General features: G+C 42.4%; 1 protein-coding gene across 2 annotated transcripts in view; it reads right to left on the bottom strand.

Annotated features, from left to right (window-relative positions):
* Nucleotides 1-211: 211 nt before the first annotated feature.
* Nucleotides 212-13,835, bottom strand: part of NFKBIZ (NFKB inhibitor zeta) — a 30,457-nt gene continuing 16,833 nt past the window's right edge. The window contains exons 1-12 of one of the 2 annotated variants that reach the window (XM_045501882.1): nucleotides 11,577-12,011; nucleotides 9,164-9,303; nucleotides 8,653-8,683; nucleotides 8,431-8,534; nucleotides 7,563-8,332; nucleotides 6,764-6,869; nucleotides 6,229-6,375; nucleotides 5,978-6,041; nucleotides 5,510-5,679; nucleotides 4,284-4,394; nucleotides 3,989-4,156; nucleotides 212-1,628 (exon numbers count right to left, since the gene is read on the bottom strand). In XM_045501882.1, the coding sequence (XP_045357838.1) occupies nucleotides 1,575-1,628; nucleotides 3,989-4,156; nucleotides 4,284-4,394; nucleotides 5,510-5,679; nucleotides 5,978-6,041; nucleotides 6,229-6,375; nucleotides 6,764-6,869; nucleotides 7,563-8,332; nucleotides 8,431-8,534; nucleotides 8,653-8,683; nucleotides 9,164-9,303; nucleotides 11,577-11,865 (2,154 nt within the window). In that variant the 5' untranslated portion in view covers nucleotides 11,866-12,011 and the 3' untranslated portion in view covers nucleotides 212-1,574. Of the gene's footprint in view, nucleotides 1,629-3,988; nucleotides 4,157-4,283; nucleotides 4,395-5,509; nucleotides 5,680-5,977; nucleotides 6,042-6,228; nucleotides 6,376-6,763; nucleotides 6,870-7,562; nucleotides 8,333-8,430; nucleotides 8,535-8,652; nucleotides 8,684-9,163; nucleotides 9,304-11,576; nucleotides 12,012-13,835 lie in introns of those variants that run through there. The other variant, XM_045501883.1, reaches the window with a different exon arrangement.

Here is a 13,835-nt window from a genome sequence, read left to right as displayed (position 1 = left end):
TATAATCATTAATATATTAATATTAAAACATTGATAAATATTACTGTTTTGTAATATTTAATATAATATTTTATTGCTACTTTATAAATTTTATATTTTAATTAATATATTAATAATTTAAAGCTATTTAGATCAGTAATTAATAGCACTTTTTCAGCCTCGGGAAATATAAATAAGGGCCTAGAAAAAGAAAATACACATCCTTAACATGAACGGTATTACTGAATTAATGTTTATTTAAATCCATGCATGAGTTTTTCCATGAGTTCATAATACAGCTGTATTTACAGATAGTAAATAACTATAACTAACTTTTGTCCACAAGACATACTGGGTCAAACAATGTGATCGATCCAAAGGTTATCTTTTTTAAAAGGATTTAGCTATGAAGATGATTAGTCAGTCAGTTGCTTGTGGGACTTCTCATTAAAAAAAAAAAAAAAAAAAAGGTTTTTAATGAATCAAATTTATTACAGTGAATTAGTGTGTGCAATCAAAGCCAAATACATTCCTTGGTGTATGCAAGAGTAAAAAGCAAAATAATATTAATAGAATCAAGGTTACTCAAATATAAGGCATTTTTTTCTGAATGGTAATGTAAAACATCATAGTGTATTAACATTATTTGACAATTGAAAACCAGTAAGACGTGGTTCAGTGTTGACTTTTTGATGTTCCAATAAAGGTAACAAAATTCCAACAAGTAAATTACAAAACCTAGAAAGTGAGCCATAAAGAGGTGTTCTCCTCAAGAGCATGCAATTCATTACAAATAATGTGTTTCATCTCAATGCATGAGTAAAAGCATATTTACAATTCAAACAGAGCTCTGTCAGCCAGGAGGGGAACGACTCTCCATCTGCTTCATCTACAGAGATGGTAGATGATGATGACACAGCTCTTTGGAACATGTATAATTGTTTTAAATAGTGACAATTCACTTGTTCTTTTCTACTTTGTTGATTTACACATTTCAAATGTGGCCATGTCAATGGCCAAATATGTACAAATACTTCAAAAGACAAAAACAACAACTATATACAATTTGCAAAGATCAAATTTTAACCGTGGTACATTTCATCTAGTCCAGCACCTAGACACTTTCCAACACCAATAACGGCCATCAGGTACTGCGTTAGGCCAAATGAAGCCTCAACACGACAAACAGATTCATTTTTTCCCTTTCAAATGCTTTCATTTTCCTTAAAAAAACATTTACAATTTACCTACTTTTAAACTGGCAATAGCTACACGAGCAAGGCCTGATGCCACAAATCAAAGCCTTGTCCTACCTGAAAACGACTGTTAATTAAAGTCAATTTTACCACTCAAGATTAAATTCAGATGTGTAAATCCCAGATACCTGGGTGTGAAATATTAAAATCTGCCGAAAGGAATTAGATATTTTTCTTCTTTTCCTTTAATATAACCCACTATATAATAGTGAACTAAATATGTTTGTTTCCTAGAAACAACTTACATTTGCCAATACAGGGCAAATGGTCTATGTACAGATACATTAGGACTGCCTAACTGACAGTGAGTGTTGCCGACGAGGCTCCACGTCAATGGAGCTAATACGGTGGAGCTCTCTGCTGAATGGACTTTCCCTTCAGGATACGTCGGATCTGGAAGAGAAATTAATAGGATTGGTGAGCTTTACTTTTTATGGTCAAAGTACCATATTTCCTTCAGAGTTTCACTCTTTTTTCACATCCTCTAAACCGTTCACGTCAACTTGTAATAAACATATGAAGAAATATGAAACAATACGTGTGGAGACTTTAAGGTGACTTTAAAAATACTACTATAACTCCTTTCAAGACTTATCACAGATCTATAATGATCTTTGAGTGCAAGAGAGTAAAGCATCTCCATTAAAAACTACCTAATGTTGGGGCGCCTGGGTGGCTCAGTCGGTTAAGCGGCCGACTTCGGCTCAGGTCATAATCTCACGGTCCATGAGTTCGAGCCCCGTGTCGGGCTCTGTGCTGACAGCTCAGAGCCTGGAGCCTGTTTCGGATTCTGTGTCTCCCTCTCTCTGACCCTCCCCATTCATGCTCTGTCTCTCTCTCTGTCTCAAAAACAAATAAAATAAAATTTAAAAATTTAAATTAAAAAATTTAAATAAATAAATAAATAAATAAATAAATAATAAAAACTACCTAATGTTGAGGGGCACCTGGGTGGCTCAAGTAGTTAAGCATCCGACTTCAACTCAGGTTGTGATCTCATGGCTCGTGGGTTCGAGCCCTGTGTTGGGCTTTGGGCTGACAGCTCAGAGCCTGGAGCCTGCTTCAGATTCTGTCTCCATTTCTCTGCCCACCCTCCCTCCCACGCATTAGCGCGCTTGCTCTCTCAAATACAAGTAAATATTAAAAAGAAAAAACTACTTAAAGTTGAAAATCTCCAACAGCTTAAATAAGACCTATATAATCCTTTCCTAGTCTCTAATACTGCTATTTGTGAGAACATTTAATACAAGGCAGTAACAATGGTATATTACAGTATCTCACCTATTTTGAAACCAGCTTGAACTAACAAGAACACAGAACCCACTTCATACACACACAAGTCAATCTTCAAATACCCTTCAAATGAGAATAGCCGCCATGATATCCAATTAAAGCATCTGTGCATAATGTATGCCTAGTGATTAAATTTACACACCAGTCTGACAAACATCGCTGTATGACTGCATACCACATATAGTGAAGTAGAGGCAAACACTGGGCTTTAAGCCTCTGCCATTTACTAGTCAATGAGGATTCCTGTCTGTGGGATCTCTGAGTCCCCATTTTCTCACCTGAACCTTTACACTGCAAAGTTTTTGTAACTATGAAGTGGTATAACATACATGAAAACTCTTCACAAATTATTAAGAAATTCACTTTAAGTTATCAAGAGCTCTACAAATAGCATTTGTAGACGCTGTAACATTGCATAGCATTTGTAGTCCTGTAACATTATGGTCATAAAGAGGGCTATGAATCAAAGAAAAGGCTAAATTGCATTCCATATGTTTTATTTTGTGATTATCAAAGTTTGTAATGACCTGCCCGTAGCCACAGTTACCCTCATTTACCCCAGGGGAAGATTTCCATCAAAAATATCTTAAGTTCTAGGGCACATGGGTGGCTCAGTCGATTAAATGTTCGACTCTTGATTTCGGCTCAGGTCATGATCTCATGCACAGTGAGATGGGGCCCTACATCGGGCTCTGCACTGACAATTTGGAGCCTGTTTGGGACTCTCTCTTCACCCCCCCTCTAGCTCTCACTCTCAAAATAAATAAATAAACTTTAATATATATATATATATATATATATATATATATATATATATATATAAGTATCTTAAGTTCTGAAAAGATTCAGTTCTTGTTATCAAGAGAAGTTGAGTCATGGGAAACTCTTCAATCTCCAAAGATAATGTATCACCATAGAAATAAAGCATAACTGTGTTTAAAGTATTTCTAGATTCTGAATTACATAAACAACCTTCCATTTCCTATTTAGTATCAGTTAGTAGATAGAAATAACTGTAATGGCCAATGTTTACTGACCACTCACTATGTCCCTGGGCTATTCTGAACACTCTACAGGGACTGACTCATTTCATACCCACAATCTGAAGGCCCATCACTCACCAAAACTAAGACTCTCTTTCCTCGATGTCTGCAGGAGCCCTGGCACCTCCTCTTTCATCAGCTTCCAAAACCTCAAACCATTCTGACTGACTCTACAAGTAACTTTGTGTTACAGAAGAGAAGACAATCTGACTTTTGACCATTTTGAGGCCATGGATAACCCCCAAATTTCTTCCTCTTCCTTTAGAAACAAAGCAATGGACTCCAAAGTTGCTACCAAAGGCACTGGGAGACGCAGACACTGACAGAGCCTGCCTAAAGAGCACCAGCTCGCCTCTGCCCAGCACAACCGCATCTTCCTTTATGTTTCAGACTAACTGCCCCTTCTGTAGCTCCCACCTGTTCCCCCACAGGGCCATCAGGAACCAAATGCACTGGCTGTTCATTCTCCAAGTTCCGAGTACTTGGGTCTGCTCCCTTCCTCATCAACAGGCGGACTGCATCCAACTGTGTCACCCGATACTGAAGGCTGGCAGCAACATGGAGGGCAGTGTTTCCATTGTAAGCCTAAAGACAAAGAGATAAAATGACACCTATCAGAAAGGAAGGTTTTCATGAAAGCCGCTCAACAGCCTGAAGAAGATACAAAGGTCATTCCATGTCTAGTGCAGTTACTGAGGCTTTCTAGAAGTACCTTCGCATTCACAAAAGACAGGCAACTGGGCAGCTCCAGAAAAAGGCGAATGAGTTCCAAGTTTGCTTCTTCAGCTGCCAAATGCAAGGCTGTGCGACCACTTTTACGATCCTTAACAAAGACAAGAGGGGAAAGAAAATGAACATCCAGACACCGCTTTTAGATATGCTTTTCACCCAGGCTCACAAATGTCTGACTCACCCTTAGTGATTCACTGTGAACGCTGTCTTCTCCGCAAAGCCTTCCTTCATCCCAGACTAAATGAAATCTTATTCCTCCTAAATTCCCCCATCAATTTGCCTATATGCCTCTGATCACAGTCTGCTCTTACATACAGGGTGGCCATAAAATATAGAAACACAGACGATACTATTTTACCATGTGCTGTAATACAATACAATAAAACATTTACTATGTATTCCCTTGTGTTTCCAGACTCGGTGGCCACCCTGTGTAGACTTATTAGCTGCAGTTCTCACCTCTTCCACTTCCCAAGGTATTAATTATTTTTCCCCCAGAGCTCCCAACTCAGTGCCTTGTACATAGGAGATACTCAGCAAATAAGCCTCAAATTTTTTTTTTATGTTCATTTATTTATTTTCAACGTTTTATTATTTATTTTTGGGACAGAGAGAGACAGAGCATGAACGGGGGAGGGGCAGAGAGAGAGGGAGACACAGAATCGGAAACAGGCTCCAGGCTCTGAGCCATCATCAGCCCAGAGCCCGACGCGGGGCTCGAACTCACGGACCGCGAGATCGTGAACTGGCTGAAGTCGGACGCTTAACCGACTGCGCCACCCAGGCGCCCCAAATAAGCCTCAAATTTAAAGAGAATAAAATATTTTCCAGTTTAAAAAACAGAAGATTAAGTCCAGGTCCTACAACAATAAAGCAACCCTTACAAAAGCGCATCACCCTTATTATTAGTATATGAAAATGGAAGCCAAAATGAAAATACCAATTTCAAGCATTTTCTTTTCCTTTTAAACAAAGACTAATTTATTTCACAGCTCAGTGATCTTTTGAATGATAATCTACAGATTAAAAGCAAATCGAAAAAGCTGATGATTTTAAAATCTAAGCTTCTTAACTATCCATATGCATTGCTATTCACCCCATTAATTGAAAAACGGGAAAAAGTTTTAATTTATACTTCAGAAATAAGGTCTTTTGCTCTAACCACTTTTCTTCCCTATTCCATCTCCAAACTCTAATGAGATTTACCTTTGCTTCCACTGCTGCTCCCATTTGAATCAGACATTTAATGGTGTCAACCAGACTCTTATTCTTCAGCAAAAGCTCCTGAACTTCAGGTGAATGGGGCTGTTGATTTCTCTGCAGTTCATGCACCACCGCATTGTGGGCCACGACCGCACAGTGTAAAGGAGTCAGGCCTAAAAAGTATAATAAAGCAGTGGTCAAGCATCCATCAAGTATTTCAGTTCTTCTACAATTACAGACCTGGACAATTACAGTTACGACAGCCTCCAACATAACCTAGAAGTAGGCTCCCCAAGAACTAGTAAGGCAATCTGAAGATTCCCTCCACCGGGTCTTGGTGCTAATTTTATCTATAGAATATTTTAGCTTTAATCACCTCCCTTCCTTCTTGGAATAAAACTTAATACCCCTGGAACTGGCGAGTCCCACTCTCTACATGGCTTTTCGTCCAATAACATTTCTGTCACTTACCATCATAGTTAGTTGCCTCAAGATCCAAAAACTGATTGCTCTTCACTGCTCCCTTCTGAATTGCCTGCCAAATTTAAAGACAGACACATGTGAGCAAAAGACAAGTTACACAAATACTTATACTATTAGCAACCCCAAGGAATGAGTAGGTCAACTAAAAATATACATTCTCGCAACAGGCAACCTACATCTGACTTCTACTATCCAAGCCCTACCTCTGTGGCCCTGTGATAGCAGAAGCAGCCTCCTACCTGAAGCACCTGAGAGTGACCTTTCTCAGCACAGACATGCAGAGGGGTTCTTCCCCAGCAGTCGGTGGTGTTCACCTGGGCCCCAAGGTTCACCAGATCCTGCACAATGAGATGCTGATTGGCAGCCACTGCCACCTGAAAGGCGCTCTGTGGACATTCAGAGGGAAAAAAGATCTTTTAAAAATACATAACACTGTCCTGACAAGGAATACGAACATAAACTAAGACTGAGGGGAAAACCCCACATAGAGAAAATAAATCTTATTAAGAAACAATAAAATACTGTAACACAAGGAAACTAGAATAAGCTTAGGGCGTGCCTTTATTACACCCAGTTAATCTTTGGTCAAATAACTACAAAGTTAACGTTAATAACTTGAAGGTTGACGGTGGCAGAGTCAACATCTCAAAGTTAATATTAACTGAACTCTCTTGGTCTGCAGCTCTAAAATGATGGACACATAAATATGAGACTGGCTATTGTTCTCTTCACTGTGACCACATCTCTGCCATCTCACTCTGTCAAGATCCTCACCTGTCCATTGTGCTCTTTAATATCCAACATATGAAGCGCATTCATCTTTCTTGCGAGGACATAGGAAAGTGCCCTTCTCCCTTGGGCGACGGCAATATGGAGGAACCTGGGAAACACGAGAGGAAAAGAGAATTACTTCTGACTTCACTAAGTTCGTCCTTAAAAAAATAAAAATAAAAATAAAAATTCCTCCTTTAGCCCCCTTCTTGACATGTTGGTGCACTCAAATGACACACCGTAGAGCATAATTTGTCTTTTCTGCTAGGTTGATAATACATCTGAGGTACAAAAGGATGTGTTAAGCTACCAGAAATAGTTAGAATGCCAAGCACCATGCTGATCACTTTAAATCGATTATCTTTAATATTCCTACAAACCCTATGAGGGAGGTCTTTACATTTTACATGTCAAGACTCAGGCACAGAGAGGTTAAATAAATTGCCCACGGCCACAAAGATGTCATGACAGATTACGATTCATTCTACAAGTCAACTCACAATTGATCATGAGCAACTAATCATAACCTGTTTTTGCTCCATAGACACAATCTATCCTGGGCTTTCAAAACTTATTATTCAAAGAAGACACATAAACAAGTAATCTATTCAGCCAGAAAGTAAAAGAAAGGAAAATGCTTAAAATATTAGCTGTCACTGAACAGCAATTTCTACCTACTCTAGTCATCCCAATTAGCCACTTACTAGGGTCTGGCTTGGTGTGCCCTAGAGAAATTCTGTGCCCACTACTTCTAACAAGTATGGTTTACCAAATTAGGTACATGAGAGAAAAGGAGACTCACGTGTCACCATCTGCATCCTTTGAAAGAAACTGATCTTGAGAGATATTTGCCAATTTGCTTTCTTCCTGTTCTACTTGCCACTGGAAAAATGACTTCCCTAACTGTGTGGTGTTCATTGGATTTCCGATGATGTTTGGGAATGGCAGTGAAGTGCCTAAAGGGGTAGAGCCTGCGTCATGCCCCATCATGGCCTCACAGGCGCCATGTGGCATCATGTTGAAGTTCTGCAGGTGTGCGTCATTCTGTTGCTGAACACTGGGGGTATTCTGAATGGGAACAGCAATATTCTCAGATTCCTGACTACTCAGAAGGGATGCAAAACTTTGATCTGGGCAGAACTGTGGTTCTTGACCATCAAAGAGGTTTGGTTCATAATTGGGGGACTGGGACGTTCTGGAATAAGGACTGTATTCCAGAGTTGGGTTGTGGGTGTAGTGCTGTGGCTGCAAGTTCTGGCTCTGTGGAGAATACTGGTACAGGGACGTCTGATCCACCATGTGTGGGGAGCTGCTGACTTGGAATGGTTGGTGTTTCTGAGGTGGCGAGAAGACCTGCCCTCTGTGGAAGTCCTGACACTGTTCTTGGGGAGAGCCCTGAGGGACCACCACAGGGCTCATCCAACTAACTTGGACAGTATTCAGGGAAACCGGGCTGCATTCATTCTTAATGTTGATTATGTTCTGAAGCAGATCAGCACTGCTGTCCTGTTTGGATTCACTGTGATGAGCATCTTCCATGCTCTCTGCGGGTGTTGGTGTTTGAGGTGGTGTCTGGAAAAGAAGAAAAAGTTAAGTTGCAGACTCTCTTTCAAAATTATGCCAGGAAAAATTTTCAAAGGGTATTCAGAGGAAAATAGTGAAATATTTACCAAAAACTGGGTATGTAATAAAGCTGGCCTTTTGCAAACTGGTCCATCAGACAATGAATCAGGTCCTTTCCTTTTTCCACTATATGATACTGTGTTCTTCAATTCTATACCCAAGAAAGGAATATGGAATCTGTGATCACTTTATTTTCTAAATTTTACCCATAATCACACTACATTATTTTACTCTAAAGCCCCCATATTACGAATAGAAGGAACTCTTACCTGTGAATTGCTCTCTGTTCACACTTTGGGTCTATAAAGAAAAAGAATTTCTAATTTAGTGCATATCAAATGGTTTCCTGCTTGATAAACATCAATAAGCAGACTTAACTTTACCACTCTTTACAGCTCACCATAAATCTGACAGTTATCCTAGCAATATTTATTTTCTATCTTAATTTTCTTTCCCCATTTTCCCTTTCACCTTAGTTCAACTGAGGTCAAGACAAAATTAATAAGCCCATTAGAGTTTTCCCCTTCTAGTCAAACTTTTCCATTTCAGTTGATTCTTTGCCCCCAAGTTGCCTTCATTTATTCATTCATTAAATTTCTCTTGTGTGCCCAGTACCGGCCTAAGTGACAGGAATACAGCAGACAGTGACCAATGCACCCTCTATCCTATGACTCTGGTGTGGTCTACAAAAGAGCTACTGGACCCAGGTCAGAAGAGAATAATAACTACCCTGACAGAATAACCTCCCTGCCTCAACCCAAAACAAAAAAGAGGTACCACCTTAAAATCATCCACAGGTTGGCCAGAAGCCTTCTGTTTATGACTTCGGATATGCAACAGGAGTTCCTTCACTGAGTTCTTCACACGAACACCTTGAAAGGGTCCTCTCTGCTGCCTTCCAACCCCCATATGGGGCTCAACTGTTCAAAAGAAAACAAAACGTATGCCAATTAAATCTGTTTACAGACACAAATCTTGACAATCTCAAAAGCATAGCCGTCTAATGTATGAAGTCCCCAACAAACAGACTGCAAAGCCTCTCCAACTCACTCTGGTCAATGGCCTTGCATGTCAGTCCCCAGCCCTACCTAAGCGTTCTTCATTTCCTAATACCTTTATCCCCCAGGCACCCTACGAAAATAAAGCTCAAAGAACTGTAGTTTCAGGGGCCCCTGGAGCCAACAGATAAACCCAAATTAAGCTTCTTCGTCTTTCAGCCCCATCCACCCAAGAGACACAATCACAGATTTTGCCACCCTCTCATAAATCTGTAATTATTCTTAACTTTTGAAAACCCGTGGGGAAGCGAGGAATAAATGATGAATTTTCAGCTTTTTCAAAACAAAGGCTTTATATCCACACATAAATTTAAAAAGTCTAATAATTCCACTCACCTAAGAAAGCACAAAACAAACTTCCTCCAAAGATCTCAATGTGCCAAGGTCTAACAATTAACAATGTCTCAGAGGGGGGATGGGCCAAATGGGTAAGGGGCATTAAGGAATCTACTCCTGAAATCACTGTTGCACTATATGCTAACTAATTTGGATGTAAATTTAAAAACATAAAATTAAAAAAATAAACATAAAAAAATAAAAAAAATAAAAAAACCAATGTCTTAGATTTGTTTCTTAGGCTTTCCATATTTAAATTTTAAGATATACTTTAAAATGTAGTCTCTGAGTACAGCATTCCACTTCTGACCACTACTATGTCATAATCTCTTGGGATGAGTTGAACACAAAGAAAACATGGAAGAAGTCAGGAAATGAATAATTGAGCCACTCAGTTGAGTAGGAAACAGAAGATGGGACAAGAAACCATGCCTAATTTGAATAGACATAGACATATCAAACATATGAGAGGAAACCCACTCAATGGTAGGGCAAATTAAAGAATGAGTGGATTTTATGTTTAAGTTTAGGAAAACCTTGTCAGGATCTAACAGCATTTCTCTGGAATGACAGTAGTTAATAATTCAACGTCACAGGGAGAAAAATTCAGTTTCAGAAATCCCCTATGTCTATGTGGTAAACCAAGGAACGAACAAAACAGTTTCAGAGAAATGAAGGCCAAATGTGAGAGAAAAGGCTTGAATACACGCACATGCACACACACACACACACACACACACACACACACACACACTCTTTGCATCTGCTAAAACATACATACATTTAAAATACGGAGAGCACCTTATGAAATCAAGTGGCTTAAATTACTTTTTAAGTGAAAATGAAAACTCACTTTTTATAATAAAAGACAACCAAAACAGAAGTGGCTAGCAGTAGGGAACACACCTGAACAAGAATGTTCTTTAAAATCATGCTGATTAGACTTTATAACACTTGAGATTATCTAGACTTTCTTTAGTCTGCCCACAGTGCCATCCTGTTTCCCCCCAAATTATGCAACTCGGCTCTTTAAGAAAAGAAACTAACCAATTCACAGCAGAAGGAAACATTATCCCCATGCCGGCTAGGTTTAGCTTAACCATTCTAAAGCACACAGAAAAACAAGACCGCAGAAATTCAGGGTAGACTTCCGAAACTCGAAAACATCACACACTAAAGTCATAATGTGAGCTGGTTTTTAGTCCAGTTTCACCTCACATCTTGTTAATATCAGTTTCCTTTCTTACATATAAAATCCTTTTTACGTAAAATTTCCACAAATACTTAGGAAAAAATAAGTCGACCATAAACACAGCACTCAAACAAACCTCATCGGGAACCCCAAGTTATACCTACATCAGATCCAAAAACTCGCCACCCGTATGTGAATTTACAGTTTAGTAAAGCTTGAAGAAGGAGAAGGAGAAGGAGAAAAGAAAAAAGAAGAGTGAGAGAAAATCTAAAGTGATTTATCACCACCCTCAGAAGTCAGAGCTCTGCTCTCAGAGGCTCTGTGAGCTACCAGGCCAGCGGGATGCGGCGCCCGGATTTTACCGACGGTCAAAGGGCATCCAGTTCTACCAACTGCCCTGGCACAGAGCAAGTCTTCCAGTAATCGCCTAACCTATGATGACCTTGTGGTTATATACTGCCGCTAAGGGAGGCGCAGAGGCCACCTAACTCCCGGTCCAGGTACTTCGCACCTCGGCAGTTCGGACCCTCCCCTCCCAGCGTGTGGGCCGCCCGGAGACCGGGGTGCTGGGGGCGCTGAGGCCGCGCCCGCCGGGGCGGGTAGGTACCTTGCAGCCGCTCGGCGCGCGCGCCACCTCTCGGCCGGGACTCCACGGCCCCGCAGGAGGACACGGACGAGGCGGAGGAAAAGTCGGAGGAGTCCGAGCCGGGCGAGCCGGGCGCCGAGGGCCCCGACGACGAGCAGATGGCGTCGCAGGCGCCCGGGGCCGCGGCCGGGGGCGATGCGCCGTAGAAATAGGCCAGGTTCAGCGGGCTGGTCATGAGGCCACCGTCGCCGGCCGCGTCCAGCAACCCCTCTCCGCCGCGGCTGTCGTCCAGCAGCTTGTCCACGATCATGCTCCCGGGCTGGGCGCTCGGGGACCCCAGACTCCTGCGCCACCCGCTCGCTGCGCACGACTGCCTCCCGGCTGTGGCTCTGACGGGCTCGGGGACCTGCCGGCAAGGGGATGGCGCGGGCACGGGCGCGGCCCGGGACTGCCCGGCTATTTAACCGGCCTCCAGGAGCTGGAGGGGGAGGATCGCAGCCTCGCCTGCCTCCCCCGAGCCCGGCCGGGCCATTGGCGGCGTCGGGGCCGCCTCCCAGCCCCTCCTCCGGATGCGCCCCGTTTCCAGTAAAATGTACAGGATGAAGCAATGTGCCCTCCGCCCTCGCCCCGCCCGCCCGGCTCCGCCTCGACTGACCGGCTGTTTTCTCCCCCTTCACCTGGAAACCCCGAGCAAGCGCGGTCTCCCACCTCCCGCCTCCCGGACCGGGACCCCGGCCCCAGCCGCCGGCCGAGAGAAGCCGGGCCGGGCCGGGCGCCGGGGAAGAAGGCGCGCGGCGTGGGGGCCCTGGGCCTGCAGGGGGAGCGGTGGAGGCGGGAAGGCAGCGGCGGGAACAGGTCGGCCCGGTTCCCGGGGAGGAGGAAATCCTGGAAGCTGCACGTTCCGCACTCCTCCGCCCGCCCTGGCGCGGCGAGTTTCCCGCCAGCTCCATTTAAGGCGTCTCTGGAAGATTCCTAAAGGCCTGGCTCCTCCAGTGCCTCAGAGCAGCTTTAGTCCTCGGAACTTAACGTTTGCCAAAGTGTTTACCTTTGGCACCCACTGAGATAGATGTTGAAGACATTTTTCTGTCCTCAAATTATAATCTGGACTACCTTTTTTTTTTTTTTTTTTTTTTTTTTTTGGCACAGCCCAGTAATAAAAAACAGTGCCTTATACCCCTGTCTGGTTCAGAACTTCGCAAAATGACGAATGTACATACATGTATATGTTTGTATTCATGTATATATAATTTTTTTCTTTCTGCATAATTTTACATTTTATCTGATAAACAGGAATTTTGCTGTTTCTTAGCTTAAGTACTATTTATTTATTTTTAGTGTTCATTTATTTTTGAGAGAGAGAGACAGACAGACTTGGGGGGGGGGAGGGGAGGAGGGCAGAGTGGAGAGCTAGGGAGACACAGAATCCGAAGCAGGCTCCAGGCTCTGAGCTGTCAGCATAGAGCCCGTTGCGGGCCTCGAACTCACGGACTGCGAGATCATGACCCCAGCCAAAGTCGGACACTCAACTGACTGAGCCACCCAGGCGCCCTAAGTACTTAAAAAAAAAAAAAAAAGGATTTACACAATTTTTATTGAAGTCCTAGGAGTTTGCAGGAAAAAAAAGATGAATGATTATGTCCCTTCTTTCAAGTACATTGTAATCTTGTAGAAATGATAAGGTAGGCACACACGTGCTATATTAAAAGAAACCAATTATGATTAAACATCATGATGGATACAAAGTTCAATGAGTGTCCTAAAAAGAAAGACAAAACATGGTGGAGAAAAAAAAGGTCATGAGGCAAATCTTTGCAAAGGAGAGGGCATTTGAGACAGGCCCTGAAGGATGGGTGGGATTTCAACCAAAATGATTTATAGGAAGATGGAACAGCATGACCAAAAAAAAATGAGGAACAGTCAGATAAAAGCCTACAGTCCCTTTTTAAGGTAGTCAAAGCAAAGGTGATAACATAAATGTAACAGGTAACTTGGTGCCTTTGGGTGGAGCACCTCCAGTGGCCGGCTGAGACGCTGAGTCTTTAATAAACACTGAGTGAACATGGAAGAATCTGGGCAGGCAAAATTAACCTAGAAGCAGCCTAGATGCGGTAAGACTGAGGGGCCCAGAGGCCCTTAGGAACTACTGCATCCAGGACTGAACTGAGCTGACCCTGGTTCAGAGGCAATGAGGAAGAGGAAAGTAAATAGAAAGAAAGGGCTGGGCAGCACTGTTCAGACAGAATGCACAGGTCCGGACCAGCTAGATATGGGCAGCAGTGA

The sequence above is a fragment of the Leopardus geoffroyi genome, chromosome C2, assembly GCF_018350155.1.
Source record: "Leopardus geoffroyi isolate Oge1 chromosome C2, O.geoffroyi_Oge1_pat1.0, whole genome shotgun sequence".
In the NCBI taxonomy this organism is placed as follows: Eukaryota; Metazoa; Chordata; class Mammalia; order Carnivora; family Felidae; genus Leopardus; species Leopardus geoffroyi.
This window is presented reverse-complemented; position numbering and strand designations above follow the sequence as displayed.